The 18,133-nt window shown below is 48.6% G+C and overlaps 1 protein-coding gene across 1 annotated transcript; it reads left to right on the top strand.

Moving 5' to 3' along the window:
• Nucleotides 1-561: 561 nt before the first annotated feature.
• LOC146053838 (adenosine deaminase domain-containing protein 2-like) lies at nt 562-10,427 on the top strand. Its single transcript, XM_083168050.1, has 9 exons — nt 562-689; nt 1,708-1,813; nt 3,313-3,438; nt 3,514-3,661; nt 4,525-4,689; nt 5,086-5,294; nt 5,430-5,664; nt 6,752-6,875; nt 10,132-10,427. The coding sequence occupies exons 2-9, from the start codon at nt 1,714-1,716 to the stop codon at nt 10,294-10,296; spliced, it is 1,272 nt and encodes a 423-aa protein (XP_083024176.1). The 5' UTR covers nt 562-689; nt 1,708-1,713; the 3' UTR covers nt 10,297-10,427.
• Nucleotides 10,428-18,133: the final 7,706 nt, after the last annotated feature.

Here is an 18,133-nt window from a genome sequence, read left to right as displayed (position 1 = left end):
TACCCCATAGCATATACACACCAGCATGCAAACACCAAGCATACATCCACCAGCATGCAAACACCAAGCATACATACACATAGCATATACACACCAGCATGCAAACAACAAGCATACATCCACCAGCATGCAAACACCAAGCATACATCAGCATACATACACCAAGTAAGCTGGTTGATGTAATGAAATAAAGAATATAATTTTTCATTTAAAAAAATGGAACTACAAGTCCCATTCTCGTGATGAGCACTAGAGATACCACTATGTATGTGCAGCAGGGGAACTACAAGTCCCATACTCCCCACCTCCTGAGCACTCGATACCACTATGTATGTGCAGCAGGGGAACTACAAGTCCCATACTCCCCACCTCCTGAGCACTAGAGATACCACTATGTATGATGAGCCGGGGAACTACAAGTCCCATACTAGTGATGAGCACTAGAGATACCACTATGCCGTCCCGGGACTGATGACTCACCCGTTATTGCTGCCAGTGTGCGATGCAGCTGCAGGGCCGCATGTGGCCGGGGGGGCGCGGGCGCTGTGTACCGGGAGCAGGGGGAGGAGCATCGGCCCAATCACGTGTCTCCCGTGTGCCTGTGTCATCAGCCGGCTCCCAAATTCCGCCTCAGTCAGTGGGAGTGGATTGGAAGAAGTTGCAGCTGCCTGATCCGCAGGGGACGGAGGGTGATCACTGTCTCTTGTCACCTCTGTGACCTGTCTGTCTCCCCCCAGCCCTGCCTGTCCCCTCACACCCCTATCGTTCTCCCCCTAGTCCTCTCTGTCTCTCCCAAGTTCTGCCTGTTCCTTCTCATCCCTGCCTGTCTCCCGAGTCCCCCTCAGCCCTGCCTGTCTCCCCCCTAGCCCTGTTTGTCCCCTCACACCCCTATCATTCCCCCCCCCCCCAGTCCTCTCTGTTTCTCCCCAGTTCTGCCTGCTTTTTCTAATCCCTGCCTGTCTCCCCCCCTAGCCTTGCCTGTCCCCTCACACCCCTATCATTCCCCCCCCCCCCCAGTCCTCTCTGTTTCTCCCCAGTTCTGTCTGCTCCTTCTAATCCCTGCCTGTCTGCCCCCTAGCCCTGCCTGTCTCCCCCCTAGCCCTGCCTGTCTCCCCCCTAGCCCTGTCTGTCTGCCCCCCCCCCCCCCGTTCTGTCTGTCTCCCCCCTAGCCCTGTCTGTCTCCCCCCAAACCCTCCCCCCTCCCAACCCTGTCTGTGTGTCGTCACCCCCCCTCCCAACCCTGTCTGTGTGTCGTCACCCCCCCTCCCAACCCTGTCTGTGTGTCGTCACCCCCCCTCCCAACCCTGTCTGTGTGTCGTCACCCCCCCTCCCAACCCTGTCTGTCTGTCGTCACCACCCCCCCCTCCCAACCCTGTCCGTCTTTAGTCACCCCCCTCTCAACCCTGTCTGTCTGTCATCACCCTCCCCAACCCTGTCTGTCTGTCTGTCTGTGTGAGCGGCGGTGCAGGAGGGATCTCTGATACCAGCAGCTCTCCCTCCTGATACATTCAGGTGATACTTAATATTTGCGGCTAACACCTGAAACCGGGTGGTTTTGAGGATTTAGCTGCAAATATTAAATGATGAATGGGCCTCACAGTGAGAAATGTGAAAAGTGAATTTGTTAAACAGCTGCAAAGGTCATGTCGCTGGGTTGCACTGAACAGCAGATTCTTATCACCGCCTTTATTTGCTATTACTTCTTAGACCTACATGATGGAGAGCGTTGGGAAGTTACAGAAGCGATATCACACCCTCACAGCGGACCTGCAGCAATGTGGAGAGGATGCCGGTCTGATGGCTGGATGTAGAGGTATAACATGGTTTATAGGTCCTGTCCCTACAGACCATCTTCTTTTTCTGAGTTGGCGGTCTAGGGATAAAACGGGGAGGATCAGGTTAAGGAAACAGCATACTGGATTTTAATCACCGGGCGATAGCGGGGTCACGCATCCAGGGGTGATGCTCTGTGATCCATAAGCTCTGGGGTATGTGCTGGGTTCCTCGTGCAGTAAGCCCAAATGAACGCATTTAACACAGATTTTCCGGGAATCTTCTGACAGCGGAATCACAACAGGAGGTGTCAGCCCCTGAGGGGTGACACCTAAGGCCGGCTCCTGCTCAGTGACAGGAGCCAGGTGCCGCACTGTAACAGTACCTGCAGCACCCGCTCCTATCACTGTAGGAGTCGGCACTGTACTCACACTGGTCTCAAGTTCAGCTTGCATCTCCCGGCCGCCTGAAGTGACGAAAGGGGGATTTGGGCTGCCATGCCCCCTACCCACATGGTCATGCTTTTTACCAGCACTGCCTTTGGTATCCAGACATTGCACAGAGCGCACGGGCCTCACCAGTATTAGTGTAAATGTATGAAGCTTGGAGCAGTGATATCTATCCCCATAAAGAACGGTATATGCAAGGTGATAATGCTCCAGCCAATCACCTCCTAACTGTCAATTTACATATTGGAGCTGATTGGCTGGAGCATTGTATCGTACATCCGCGCATGTCACGTTCTTGTCACTGTCCATTATTCTGCACTCACAGTAATACAGATTCAGCTGCCGGCGCTCCTATCCCCAGCGGCTGCCAGTCTTCTGTGTAACTGATGCCTCCTGTATTATAAATACACCCGGTACTTGTGTGTTATCACGGCGCCCCCGATATTGATTGTGCGATTTTTTTCATTGCATCGCATGCCATACACCCGATGCACTGCGATGCGATTTTAGCCCCCTATGCGATGAAAAATTGTATAAGCACCCTAATGGGTGCTTACAATGTTAAATGCACCCCCACGCCACCCCCCACTATAAACGTGAACCCGAAGCATGGCGAGCCCGCGAGGGGCTGCGGTACGCGTCCTCCGACCTTTTCATACCCCCACTATCCACGTCGGTGTGGAGTTGATTTTATAAAGTCACACTTTCTAAAATCAACTCCACGCCGACGTGGATAGTGGGGGTATGAAAAGGTTGGAGGACGCGTACCGCCGCCCTTCGTGGGCTCGCTGCGCTTGCCGCGCTTCGGGGTCACGTTTATAGTGGGGGTGGCGTGGGAGTGCATTTAACATTGTAAGCACCCATTAGGGTGCTTATACAAGTTATAATCGCATCCCATCGCATTGTATGGCATTGTATGCCATATACAATGACATACAATTTTAAAATTGTATGACATTGGTGAACATCGCGCAGCATTGCATACCATCGCATGCCTTATGGTCTGCGATGCGATGGGCGCCGTGATACTACACAAGTACCATACACTCTTTCCCTGTGACCCAGGTGAGTCTGATCTGTTTTCCTCCAGCAGAGAATATTATCACCCATGAGCAGAGATGCGCCACTGTGGCCAATGACACCTTTCGCTTCCTGCTGCGTGACACCGACTATTACCAGCATAGGACAGGCCTGGCTGCCTTTATCCTGCAGAGAGGTGAGAGGTCAGCGACACCAGTGCCATACATGTGGGGGCATGCGTGTAACTGTCCCTCCTCGGTCTGATCCACAGGTCGCCAAGGCAAGGAGAAGACTGATGACGTGTATGAGGTGGTGGCACTAGCGACTGGGGACACGTGGTACCAGGGATGGCAGGAGTACCAGGGGCTACTGGTTCACGATAGCCACGCAGTGGTGCTGGCAAGAAGGGCGCTGTTGAGGTGAGATGTGGCCCTGTATCAATGCAGATATGTAATAATCATCTATGTACTATGAAGAAGGAAATGTACCCTTTTTACCGGCCCTCCAGCTGTTTGAACTACATATCCCAGCATGCCCTGCAGCAGTTATAGCATGGCCACATAGCAAAACTGTAGCAGGGCATCCTGGGATGTGTAGTTCAACATTATCCCTGATTTATTACATCTGTGCTTTTCCAATTCAGGAAATTATAATCTTGTATATGCCAAGTCTTAAGGTGCGTACACACGGGGGCGATTTTGTACACTATCGCGGGAAATATGGTCGCTTAGCGACCATATTGCCCACGATGGGAGTGTGCACCGGCGATATATCGCTGGGTGCGCGCTCCCGTTTTTACCCCTGTAGTGATCGCTGGTCGCAGGAACATGCTCCTGCGACCAGCTGATTACCACCGCCGGGCTACCCCGGCAGTTTCTTTTTCATCAGCGACCATCTCTGGTCGCTGATGAAAAGGAGAAACTGAGCAATATATTGCTCAGCCATATATTGCTCAGCAATATATGGCTGAGCAATATATCTCCCCCGTGTGTACGGGGCTTTAAATTCTGATCGGTTCTGTTATGTCATGTGACAAATAACGCATAGCTGATTGGACGCTGGCTGATGACGTTATTTCTGTCCCTTATGTGTGATTCCTGCTCTGTGACCAATATGCATGAATACAATGGCAGTGGATGGAGCAGCGGGCAGTGGGGGCATGTATAACAGTGGTGGGTGGTGTTACTGGGTGTACAGAGAGGACCCCATGGTGGCTCTGCACAGTCTCCGGTCACTGCCGATGTTCCCACCACTACTATAACCGTGACTCTCTCTCCCCTAGATACCTGTACAAGGAGATCACCCTGTACTACAGTGCGCTGCCTGGGGCCGGGAAGAAGAGCATATTCTGTCCGTCTCAGCTGAGCCAGGGCTTGGTGCTGAAGCCTGACATCTACCTGCACCTCTACGTCAGCTGTATCCCGGATGGAGCCGCTCCGTCCTGTGTGTGAGTGATGTCTGGGTGGGCACAGCTTAGGGGGTGACCAGGGAGATGTGGCTTACGTCTCCCTAGATGGTATAGGGTCCAATGGACGGTAAGGGGGGATGTCTACAAGGACAATGCATAAATTACTACTCCCAATGGGTTCATCATCTCTCTCTCTCTCTCTCTCTCTCTCTCTCTATCTATCTATCTATCTATCTATCTATCTATATATATATATATATATATATATATATATATCTACTGTCCGTGTGACTCCGAAACACTGCCATCTGTTGGCAGCAAGCGAAACTACATCTAGCTTTCGAAGCATTAGCTTCGAGCAGGCTTACTCGTACATTATATGTTTCTTACATGTGAGAATATTGTGAATGTCTCCCATCATTTCATGTCTCCTAGGGCATGGGAAGAACAGACCACTGTACCCCTGAGTGTGCACTCCAAGGGTTCCCTGATCACGGTGTGTAACTGCCCCTCCAGTGTACTGGCTGCACGTGTGTGCTGCATGTCTGCCACCGACAAGCTGCTGAAGTGGGGGGTCCTCGGGGTGCAGGGGGCGCTGCTGAGCCAGCTGGTGGAGCCGCTGTACATAACAAGCATTGTCGTAGGTACAGTATATTATGTACACATGGGACCACCTTTCACACAACAGTACTGTGTCCCACACAACAAAGCTGTGTCCCACGTCATTATGACCCTGTGATCTGACCCTGGTCAATTTTCGGTGTCTCTTGTCCCCACAGGAAGTAGCGAGCAGCAGATAGACGCTCTCTCTCATTCTGTCATTGGCCGACTTCAGCCTCCCTTGGATTTGGCCCTGTTCCCGTCCTATGCTGTACACTTTCCTTACTTGTTCATTGGACCGGAAGTCATCAGCAAACAGCCTCCACCTGTCCACCCCACTCACAGTGTGAATTGGTGCATGGGGGACAAGGATGTGGAGATTCTGGATGGCAGCACTGGACAACTGCTGGACAGGTGAGTAGGGAACAATGGTCTGTGCAGGGGAATTACCCATACAGGTTTCCAGACTTTACTGGTGTTCTGTTATGTATGTAGGTACAAATGGCTATCTCAAGATATGACTGTAGTATAAGGAGCGGCCCCGGGATCTGCACAGTATAAGGAGCTGCCCCGGGATCTGCGGTATAAGGAGCAGCCCCGGGATCTGCGGTATAAGGAGCTGCCCCGGGATCTGCGGTATAAGGAGCAGCCCCAGGATCCGCAGTATAAGGAGCGGCCCCGGGATCCACGGTATAAGGAGCGGCCCAGGATCTGCGGTATAAGGAGCGGCCCCGGGATCTGCGGTATAAGGAGCGGCCCCGGGATCTGCGGTATAAGGAGCGGCCCCGGGATCTGCGGTATAAGGAGCGGCCCCGGGATCTGCGGTATAAGGAGCGGCCCCGGGATCCGTGGTATAAGGAGCGACCCCGGGATCTGCGGTATAAGGAGCGACCCCGGGATTGGCGGTATAAGGAGCGGCCGAGAGATCTGCGGTATAAGGAGCGGCCGAGAGATCTGCGGTATAAGGAGCGGCCACGGGATCTGCGGTATAAGGAGCGGTCCGGGATCTGCGGTATAAGGAGCGGCCCCGGGATCCGCGGCATAAGGAGCGGCCCCGGGATCTGCGGTATAAGGAGCGACCCCGGGATCTGCGGTATAAGGAGCGGCCCCGGGATCTGTGGTATAAGGAGCGGCCCCGGGATCTGCGGTATAAGGAGCGGCCCCTGGATCCACGGTATGAGGAGCGGCCCCGGGATCCGCGGTATGAGGAGTGGCCCCGGGATCCGCAGTATAAGGAGTAGCCCCGGGATCTGCAGCATTAGGAGCAGCCCCGGGATCCGCAGTATAAGGAGTAGCCCCGGGATCTGCAGCATTAGGAGCAGCCACTAGCCAGCCTGGTTTTCTCCTCTTCAGGTCTCAATATAAGATCCTGTATGATCATTGCTCTGCCACCGAGTGCGAGAATCATTGGTAGCTGCATCTAATATCTCCATAGGCGACATGTAGTAAGCAGAACTCGGTCACCACAGTTCTATAATGGTCATGATTCTTGTGTCTGCAGCTCGCTCACCTCCCCGCATTGTCCTGGGAGCCAACTCTGCAAAGCGGCCATGCTGGTGTATTACATCGGTGTCCAACGCTTACTGGGAAAGCCGCAGCTGCAGGTCTCTTACTACAGCGCTAAGGTAGGCAATCTCACATCACTGGTGCATGGACCACTCAGGTCTCCAGGCCGCAATGCTACCTTTCGCAGATAAGTGTGCAGTTAACGCACCCTGCGAATCCCCCCGGAAGCATGTGAATGGTTGTGTACGCTGACACATCCATTCGCAAACTGACTTTTATTTTTCTCCGAAATATCCGAGAACGAGGCGGGCCTGCGTTCGCATGGGGACACCCAGCGTTTTTCTGGGCATACCCACTGATTTTGTAGGCACGCCCAGGACGTCCCCATGCGCCAGCCCACTGCCCTGCACAGCGTCCATGCACATGCGTATATTCGCTAATACGTATAAGCAGAGCCACACCATCGGTCCCTGAGCGAATACGCCAGGGGCCGTTCAGTAGTATATCAGGCCCGTAGTGTGTATCAGGCTTTAAAATAAACCCCTGTAAGACTTATTGTGTGCTTCTCATGGACTGCTGTCACTCTCCCTGTCTGGGCCCTTGCTGTCACTCTCCCTGTCCCTGCTGTTACTCTTCCCTTCCGCCTCCCTGCTGTTACTCTTCCCTTCCGCGCCCCTGCTGTCACTCTCCCCATTTGTGCCCCTGCTGTCAGTCTCCCCTTCTGGGCCCCTGCTGTATCTCTCCCAGTCCGCGCTGTTACTCTTCCGCATCCCTGCTGTCACTCTCCCCTTCCGTGTCCCTGCTGTCACTCTCCCCGTCCGCGCTGTCGCTCTTCCCATCCGCGTCCCCGCTGTTACTCTCCCCTTCTATGTCCCTGCTGTCGCTCTCCCTTTCTGTGTCCCTGCTGTTACTTTTCCCGTATGCGCTGTTACTCTTCCCTTCCGCGTCCCTGCTGTTACTCTCCTATCCGTGTCCCTGCTGTCACTCTCCCCTCTGCGCTGTTACTCTCCCCTTCTGTGTCCCTGCTGTCGCTATCCTTTTCTGTGTCCCTGCTGTTACTCTTCCCGTTCGTGCTGTTACTCTTCCCTTCCGCGTCCCTGCTGTTACTTCCCTATCCGTGTCCCCGCTGTCACTCTCCCCGTCCGCCGCTTTTACTATCTCCCCTTACATGTCCCTGCTGTCACTCTCCCTTTCTGTGTCCCTGCTGTTCTGGTTTCACCGAGGCATTTTTGGTTTCCACAAAGCATTTCTGTGTCATCTATGCCACTAGTACAATGTGCATCATTAGTGTGACCCAGTCCACTGACACAGAGGTGAACAGAAACCCCAAATATAAACCTGCAGATCTGTTATAATGTGTGGGTCATCTAGAGCCATGATTTCCAAATCCAACCCACAGGTACCCCAAACAGGTTATACTTTTTTGGGGAACCAGCCGGATAGTTACTGACCAAGCCAAAGAGGTTACTCACCTGTGTATTGTTTAAGACATCCAGAAACCTGAGCTGTTTGGGGGGCACTTGAGAACCACTGATTTAGATTTGCATAGATTTCATTATAGTGACATCTAGTGGGTAACAGACAAATTACAGCTTCTGAACAGAACATCAGAGGACTCTAGGAAGGGTGTTTATGTGAATGTACATTAGGTCAGCCCTATTAAGGTTGACATACTTTGGGCCCACCACTGAAGGTTGACCGGTCTTAGATCGACACCTGAAATAGGTTGACATGGCTAAGGTCGACACAAACATTAGGTCGACAGTCAAAAGGTCGATATTTACTTTTTACTTGTTTTTTTTTTTTTTTGAGTCAACATGTGCCGACAGGCGGTATTTCATGCCCTACCATCCACTACAGCACGGTGGATGGCACAAGGCACTGTGCCCAAAGCATGGTGAGGGCAGCATGCCATGCAGGTGGTCGTGGGACACTTAGACGGTATCCATGTCGACATTTGGGACAAAACCGTGAAAAACTCACGTCGACATTCTGACTGTCAACCTAATGCTTTTGTCGACCTTCCGACCCTGTCAACCTGAGCCGTGTCAACCTATTACAGGTGTCGACCTACATTGGGTCAACATTCAATGACCCATACCCACCTGCCGTGTATGGTTCTCTTGAAGTGGGAATGTATCAAACCTTCTAATGAGAAGTGGACAAGTTGCCCATAGCAACCACCCAGCTTCTACCTATCGTTTTACAGAATGTACTTGACAAATGATAGCTACAGCTCATTGGTTGCTATGAGCAATGACTTCACTCGTCCCTTCTCCTCTTTAGAAGGTTTGATACATTTCCCCCATCGCATCCTACTCTCCCAGAATGACCGGGAGACTCCTGGAGTATTGGCGCACCTCCTGGCCTCCCTGAGATAGGCAATTCTCCCAGATGGCCGTGTCATGCTTTGTGTGATGTAATCTACTGTAGTGCGCTCTCTTTGGGCCAGATTCAGTTGGCCGCAAGGTTGTGCCGGAACCTAGCGCGCTTCATGTGTTAACCAGGCAGGTGAACCTTGGTTGTTATTGCTTTTGCCCCATAGAGATGCGACAAAAAAAAAAACAAGTTTATTTATTATTATTATTACCAGTTTCTTATATAGCGCACACATATTCCACAGCGCTTTACAGAGAGAATATTGGAACATTCGCATCAGTCCCTGCCCCAGTGGAGCTTACAATCTATATTCCCTACCACATGTACACGCACACAGACATTCTAGATTTAATTTTGTTGGGAGCCAAATAACCTACCAGTATATTTTTGGATTGTGGGAGAAAACCGGAGTACCCGGAGGAAACCCACGCAAGCACGGTGAGAATATACAAACTCCGCACAGTTAGAGCCATGGTGGGAATCGAACCCATGACCTCGTGATAACCATTACACAGTCCATGCTGATCATCGAAACCTGGTAGCTCACAGATTCTGATGTGAGCTACCAGCACAGCACAGCAATAGGGATTGGCTGGCAATGGGCAGTTGTGGCTTTTGCATTCAAGAACCTTTATAAGTGCTCTATCGTCCTGTGCAGCAGCCCATGGGGGAGATATACAACATAACACAGTACAGAAGAGGAGTTTCTATTTAGATCGACTCTCTGGCATTTTCTACTCCAATATTAGGGCCAGATGTATCAAGCTTCAAAAGTGATAAAATGCAGAGTGATAAACAATCGGCTCCTAACTGTCATTTAAAAAAAAAACCATGACCGTTATTAGCTGATTGGCTGGTGGTTTATCACTCTCCATTTTATCACCTTTCAAGCTTAGTACATCTGGCCCTAATATTGGAGTAGAAAATGCCAGAGAGTCGATCTAAATGAGAATTACAATATACCTGTAACCTCGTACTCTTTCCCCTGGGTTTTAGGCTTCCTCAGATCAGTACCAACGTGTCAAAACCCTGCTCTACTCTCATCTGAGGGCCCATGATCATGGGCTGTGGCCCCGCAAGCTCTGCGTGGACAGGTTCAGAGCCACAATTAGGCAGGGGCCCGATGGGGACTCCTGGAGCTTCCAGTCTGAGCTTCGTTGATGATTTCTGTTGACCAGTGCGATCTGATGTTTTTGTTTCTCACCTGTGTGTTATGTGAGTGGGTTTCTCTCTTGTTATTTGGTTGATCTGGACAATTGTAAAGTCATTAAAATATATATTTTTTTGCTGGAGTCTTTGTCTATGTTTTATTTATTTATTTTTTAATTGTGTGCCGAGAATTAATAAGGATTTGACGAATAAGCTAAACAAATATCCCAGAGAGTGTTGTTATTACACTGACACTTCTCCATCACTCACCGGAGATGCTGCACAAAATATATAATTGAGGTCACATCAGTGTTATTCACAGCAAATAGTGCGCCATGGAGGAGAGAGGCTGAGGGAAGACAGCAAAGGTAAGTAATACCGCTTTTCCACTGACCTAAAAATCATGGGTTTTTGCACTTGAACGCGAATGTGACCTGGGATTTTTTACCCAGGGAACCAAGCATGGAAACGGCTCTTACCTGGGATTTTTGACCCAGGCAGAGGAGTCTGCTGGCTGCCCACCCACTGGTGGCTGCCAATTTCTGTTGGTCGCCGCTGCCCACCCACGGTCCCTGCTGATGCCTGCCGCACGCCAGCAGATGCCCTCCGGTTCCCACCGATGCCTGCTGGTCCCCGTCCACTGCCCTGCTTTTCAGTATAAATGGTGTCTACCTGGGAATGGGTCTACCTCTTGCTATTGTTTATCTTTAAAACCTGAGGACACAGGGCAGTGGAAACGGACCCCAGTGTGGAGACCCGAAACATCCCAGGTTTGACCCGAGATTTTGGTAGAAAAGTGGTATCAGACCTGATGGTGAGAGATTTGATGGCTAGAGACACAAGGTTGGGGGACTTGATGGCTAGAGACACAAGGTGGGGGGACTTGATGGCTAGAGACACAAGGTGGGGGGACTTGGTGGCTAGAGACACAAGGTTGGGGGACTTGATGGCTAGAGACACAAGGTGGGGGGACTTGATGGCTAGAGACACAAGGTTGGGGGACTTGATGGCTAGAAACACACAAGGGGGAGAGACTTGATTGCTGGAGACACAAGGTGGGGGGACTTGATGGCTTGAGGTACGCAAGGGGGAGATACTTGATGGCTAATGACATAAGGTGGGGAGAAACTTATTGGCTTCAGACACACAAGAGCAAGTTGATTACTAGAGACACAAGGGACTTGATGGCTTAAAACAAACAAGGGGGAGAGACTTGATGGCTAGTGACTCAAGGTAAGGAGAGACTTGATGGCTTGAGACACAAGGTGGGGGGCCTTGATGGCTTGCGACACAAGGTGGGTGTACTTGATGGCTTGAGAGACTTGATGGCTAGAGACGAAAGATGGGGGAGACACAAGGGTAAGAAATGTAATGGCTGGAGACACACAAGGAGGAGAAACTTGATGGCTAGAGACACAAGGTGGGGGAGAGACTTGATGGACAGATATACAAGATGGGGGAGACTTGATGGCTGGAGACAAAAGATGGGAGAGACTTGATGGCTGGAGACACAAGGTGGGATAGATTTGATAGAGAAACATACGGGGATACTTAATTTTTGTGGGGGGGGGGGGATGTTATTTCCCTGTGGGGGTCTGAGGGTGTGCCGTGGCGATTTTAACCCCTTACCGCCGCAGCCTGTTTTTGCCTTCCTGACAGAGCCCTTTTTTTCAAATCTGACATGTATCACTTTATGTGGGGATAACTTTTTATTGCTTTTACTTATGCCAGTGATTTTGAGATTGTTTTCTCGTGACACATTGTACTTTAAGTTAGTGGTAAATTTTGGTCGATACAGTCTGTGTTTTTTTGTGAAAAATACCAAAATGTCATAAAAAAATTGAAAATTTTGCAATTTGCAAAATGTTAAATTTTCTGCTTGTGAGACAAATAATCATACCACTCAAAATAGTTAATAACTAACAAAGACCATATGTCTACTTTATGTTGCCATCATTATTTCAACCTCCTTTTAATTTTTTTGGACACTAGGAGGCTTAAAATATGAATAGCAAATTCTCAAATTTTCAAGAAAATTTCAAACACTGATTTTTTTAGGGACCAGTTCAGTTCTGATGTGACTTTGAGGGACTTGTATGTGAGACACCCCCATAAATGATGCCATTTCAAAAACTGCACCCCTCACAGTATTCAAAACAGCATTTTGGAAGTTTGTTAACCCTTTAGGTGTTTCACAGGAATTAAAACAAAGTGTAGGTGAAATTTCAAAATTTCATTTTTTTTGCAGATTTTCAATTTTAATACATTTTTCTAAGGAACACAGTAGATTTTACTAGAGAAATGTGACTAAAAATTGATTCCCCCAATTCTTTTGTTTTCATAAATATCCTATATGTGGCCCTAGTGTGCACGTTGACCAAACCACAGGCTTCATAATAGAAGGAGCACCTACTTGATTTTGGAGCCTCCTTTTTATGAGATTATTTTTTAGGCACCATGTAGGTTTCTAGGCACCATAAGATGCTAAAAGTTAGGAACCCCCCACAAGTGACCCCATTTTGCAAACTACACCCCTCAGGGAATTCATCTAGGGGTATAGTGTACATTTCAAACCCCCAGGGGTTTCACTAATTTTGGTACAACTGGGCTGTGAAAATGAAAAATTACATTTTTTTACACAAAAATGCAGTTCTGGCTCAAAATTTTTCATTTTCACAAGGAATGAAGGAGACAAAGCACCCCAAAATCTGTGCCGCAATTTCTCCCGAGTACGGCAATGCCTCATATGTGACCAAAAAATACCATTTGGGTGCATGGCAGGACTCAGAAGGGAAGGAGTGATATTTGGATTTTGCAGCACAGATTCTGGTGGAATGAATGGTGGGTGCTATGTCGCATTAGCAAGACCCCCGAAGCACCAATACAGTGGAACCCCCCACAAGTGACCCCATTTTGCAAACTACACCCCTCAGGGAATTCATCTAGGGGTATAGTGTACATTTCAAACCCCCAGGGGTTTCACCAATTTTGGTACAACTGGGCTGTGAAAATGAAAAATTAAATTTTTTTACACAAAAATGCAGTTCTGGCTCAAAATTTTTCATTTTCACAAGGAATGAAGGAGACAAAGCACCCCAAAATCTGTGCCGCAATTTCTCCTGAGTACGGCAATGCCTCATATGTGACCAAAAAATACCATTTGGGTGCATGGCAGGACTCAGAAGGGAAGGAGTGATATTTGGATTTTGCAGCACAGATTCTGGTGGAATGAATGGTGGGTGCTATGTCGCATTAGCAAGACCCCCGAAGCACCAATACAGTGGAACCCCCCCACAAGTGACCCCATTTTGCAAACTACACCCCTCAGGGAATTCATCTAGGGGTATAGTGTACATTTCAAACCCCCAGGGGTTTCACCAATTTTGGTACAACTGGGCTGTGAAAATGAAAAATTAAATTTTTTTACACAAAAATGCAGTTCTGGCTCAAAATTTTTCATTTTCACAAGGAATGAAGGAGACAAAGCACCCCAAAATCTGTGCCGCAATTTCTCCCGAGTACGGCAATGCCTCATATGTGACCAAAAAATACCATTTGGGTGCATGGCAGGACTCAGAAGGGAAGGAGTGATATTTGGATTTTGCAGCACAGATTCTGGTGGAATGAATGGTGGGTGCTATGTCGCATTAGCAAGACCCCCGAAGCACGGTGAAATGATGAACCTAATAATCCATAGATGTGTGGTATATTTTAAAACACTCCTTCATACATAGGCCGGGTTTGTCGGGGCAAGTTTCACAGTGGAAAATAGTTTGCTTTCTTATTCCCTTTTTATAGCAAACTTTGCACCTTTTTTGTGTCCTGCCCTTTTTTCCAGTGGAGGGGATTTCGTTAGGAAAATGCTGCCCTGATACAATACGGGGGCCAGTACTAGAAGTACTGGGGCCAGTACTAGAAGTACTGGGGCCCTCTGCCTGCTGGTTCCCAAATATTAGGCCCTTTATGACTTCCTCTTGAAAGTGCATAAATGTCCCCGTCTGGCTGGTAGAACGGAATAGTACGTAAGCGTTATACAGTGCCATCTGGATGATATACACGGCCAGCTTCTTATACCATATTTTTGTTTTCCGCAGGGCACTGTACGGCTTCAGTACCTGATCTGAAAGATCCACTCCGCCCATGTACTTATTGTAATCTAGAATACAAATAGGTTTTGAGGTGTGGGTACTGGTACCTCGTACAGGGACGGAGGTGGTACTGTCTCCGTGAATTGTTGTCAGTATAAGGACATCCCTCTTGTCCTTATATTTGACCAACAACATATTTTCGGTGGATTGTGCCCTGCTTTCACCCTTTCTCAGTAAATGGGCAACGTGCGTTTTTGGGAGGCCTCTTTGGTTCTTGCGCACAGTACCGCAAGCTGCTGTACCTCTTGAACCAAGGGCCTTAAACAGGGGGATGCTGGTGTAAAAGTTATCCACATAGAGGTGATAACCCTTATCCAGGAAGGGGTGCACTAAATCCCAGACAATCTTTCCACTAACACCTACGAGGGAGGGGGGGCATTCTGGCGGTTCAATTCTTGTGTCCTTCCCTTCATATACCCTAAACCTGTGGGTGTACCCTGAGGTACTTTCGCACAGCTTATACATTTTTATGCCATACCTTGCCCTCTTATTGGGAAGGTACTGGCGGAATTTAACCCTTCCTTTAAAATGTATAAGTGACTCGTCTACACAAATGAATTTTTCGGGGATGTACATCTCAGCAAATTTGGCGCTGAAATGATCAATGACCGACCTGACTTTGAATAGCCGGTCAAAGGTGGGATCATCTCTGGGTGGGCACTGTGCATTATCGTTGTAATGCAAAAATTTAAGGATCGTCTCAAAACGAGTCCGGGTCATGGCCATACGATGAAGTGGGGTGCTGTACAGAACATCTGTACTCCAATATTGTCTAATTTCTGGCTTTTTAACTATGCCCATATGTAACACCAGACCCCAAAACGTCATCATCTCTACTGCATCTACAGGGGTCCACCTAGCAAATGATGACGTGGGGTTTTGAGCAATAAACTGCTGGGCATATAAATTACTTTGGTCCACCATTAAATTTATAAAATCATCAGAGAAAAATACTTTGAAAAAGTCAATTTCTTTGAGGCCTGTAGTATCAAATTGGATTCCTGGGTTGGCCAAAAACTCAGGAACCTGGGGCTCAAAATTGTCTGGTGGTGGGGTCCATACGGATCAATCATTTGGGGGGGGGGGTCTCAGCTGCTCTACGGGGGCGTCTTTGAGGGGGTCCCTCATCACTAGAGGAGGAAGAGGAGCTTAAGACGAATGCAAATTCATCGCTTACATCACTGGCTGTGTCAGTGTCAGAGGCAATAAGGGCATATGCCTCCTCCGCTGAAAACAGTCTTTGGGATGATTGGGACATTTTTATTATTTTTGTGTTTGTGTAAGTGTAGTGTTTCAACACGTGTATAGTGTAGGGGGGGTACAAACTTTATTTCAACACGGGGGGTATGTAGTGTGTATGTAGTGCTTTAACACGTGTAAGTGCACTTAAGGGGCAGCAGCTTCAAGGCAGCTTTTGGTACAACCTTGAAGGGGTTAAAAGAAAAAAAAAAAAGCTCCTGCGCCAAAAATTGAGCAGATGTTGGTCAGTAACGTCCGTCACTGATCAGCGCTCAGCGGCCACAGGACACCCACAAAATCACCGTGGGTGTAAAAAAAAAAAGACCCCACAGCACTCTCAAAAAAAAAAAAAAATGCTGATCAGTCAAAGGCAACAGGAATTTGATCCAAAAAAAAAAAATTAGATCAACCCTGTGCCAAAAATGCTGATCAGTGATGTACGTCACTGATCAGCGCTCAGCGGCCACAGGACACCCACAAAATCACCGTGGATGTAAAAAATTTTTTTAAAAAAAGACCCCACAGCACCCTCAAAAAAAATAAAAATAAAAAAACCTGCTGATCAGTCAAAGGCAACAGGAATTTGATCCAAAAAAAAAATTAGATCAACCCTGTGCCAAAAATGCTGATCAGTGATGTAAGTCACTGATCAGCGCTCAGCGGCCACAGGACACCCACAAAATCACCGTGGGTGTAAAAAATTTTTTAAAAAAAGACCCCACAGCACCCTCCCAAAATTTAAAAAAAAAAAAAAACTGCTGATCAGTGATGCAACACTGATTAGCAGTGAGGGTCAGCAGGCGCACAACTTTTGGTGCAACCTGACGGGGTATATATATATAAAAAAAAAAACCTGCACCCCAAAAAAGTTGCTGATCAGTTAATTTATACTGATCAGCACAAAAGGGGGGCAGCAGAGACAAAATTATATTACACAATGACGCTGCAGCAGCAGCAGCACAAAATTATATTACACAATGACGCTGCAGCAGCACAACAACCAGGAAGCACCAGCAGCAGGTAGCACGGATGCCACCACACCACCAACGCTGATCAGGTCAGTATAAGAGGACAGATGGGCACGGAGACCGCTCTGCACGCTGTTCCTGACCGGAATGGCGGCTGCAGGGCTGTCTCCGTTATTTTCTCTGAGGTGTAATGGCTGTGATTGGTCCGTCGGTCCGACGGACCAATCACAGCCTTGGGGGCAGGTGGGGTGAGGTGGGGTGACCACCAGTGACCCCTTTACACCCGGTGGTGATTGGTGCTGTACTTAACAGCACCAATCACCACCGATCCCTGTGTTACCGAGCGCCGTTATTCGCCGGTACACAGAAAACGCTGCAATTGGCTGTTCACATTTGAACAGCCAATCGCAGCGATCGCCGATGGGGGGGGCATCGCTGCCCCCCCTGGGCAATGAGGGAAGATGTCTCAGGGACAGCAGCCATCTCCCCTCTATCACCGCGTCTATAGACGCGGTGACACTTTAAATGCATGAAGTACATCCCGACCATGACGTAAATGTACGTCAAATGTCGGGAAGGGGTTAATACCTTGTTTGGTGTGCCATGAGTTAAAAAATGGTGAAAATCACTGTTCTGGAAGGTGCTAGATTAATATAAAGTAGATTCTTATTGGTTGCCCATAGCAACATCCCATATTTACTAGAACTCCCATCTTAGTAAATAAACCGTGGTCTGTGAGTCATCTGGATTGCCAGACAGAGAACTCACCATACATCAAAAAGCAGAGAAACCCTCCTAGACCCCTAGAAAGTGACAGCTTCGTTAGCAGAATCGGTACTTATGTAGTATCTGGGCGTCCGATTTAGAAATCGGGTCGGATCGGTAGCATCGCATGCGACCAAATCGTATGCGATGCGATAGTCCCGATTTTTCCATAGGATTCAATGTTAAAATGGTCCATTTTAACATAGAATTCAATGGGGAAAAGGGGTCCTTTTCCTTTCCCCACTATCCAAGTGGGCATGGAGTTGAATATAAACCTGTGGCGAGCGTAGCGAGCCACCGAGCCGAGCGTGGCGAGCGGACACAGAATACTTTTTAAGAAATCTGCGTTCGCTCGCCACGCTTCGGGCTCGAAAATTTGTGTATAAAATATGTTTTGTTTCCTATAAAAGGTAAACATTGCAGTTCATTATGAAGAATACAAAGGTTTGCTTGCCAATTTGCACACCTATTTTGACAAATTTACTTGTCACTCAAAGGTTAATAAAAATGCAAAGGAAAAAAGTAGAACAATTGCCCAGCGTGTATGGACCTACACACCAACCCTGATTGGGAGCACCCATAGATGCAGCAATCAGAATAAGTTATTTGCACCTAATTGAACATGTCCCTATACATCTACACATAAGAATACATATATTCTCTGGGTGCACTGCAGCTCCCAGCAGTACTTCACCATGTCTGTGGAATGCATGCTAGCAGGACACTGTG

This window comes from Crinia signifera, unplaced genomic scaffold (genome assembly GCF_055691185.1).
Source record: "Crinia signifera unplaced genomic scaffold, ASM5569118v1 HAP2_SCAFFOLD_218, whole genome shotgun sequence".
Lineage (NCBI taxonomy): Eukaryota > Metazoa > Chordata > Amphibia > Anura > Myobatrachidae > Crinia > Crinia signifera.
Note: the sequence above shows the minus strand (reverse complement) of the source record. Positions and strands in the feature narration are given on the sequence as shown.

Bases quoted from the DNA above. Each gene is read 5' to 3' on its own strand.
- LOC146053838 (XM_083168050.1), top strand. From the start codon at position 1,714: ATGATGGAGAGCGTTGGGAAGTTACAGAAGCGATATCACACCCTCACA. The intron at 3,662-4,524 runs GTGAGATGTGGC...TCTCTCCCCTAG, and splicing joins GCAAGAAGGGCGCTGTTGAG to ATACCTGTACAAGGAGATCA. The intron at 5,295-5,429 runs GTACAGTATATT...TTGTCCCCACAG, and splicing joins CATAACAAGCATTGTCGTAG to GAAGTAGCGAGCAGCAGATA.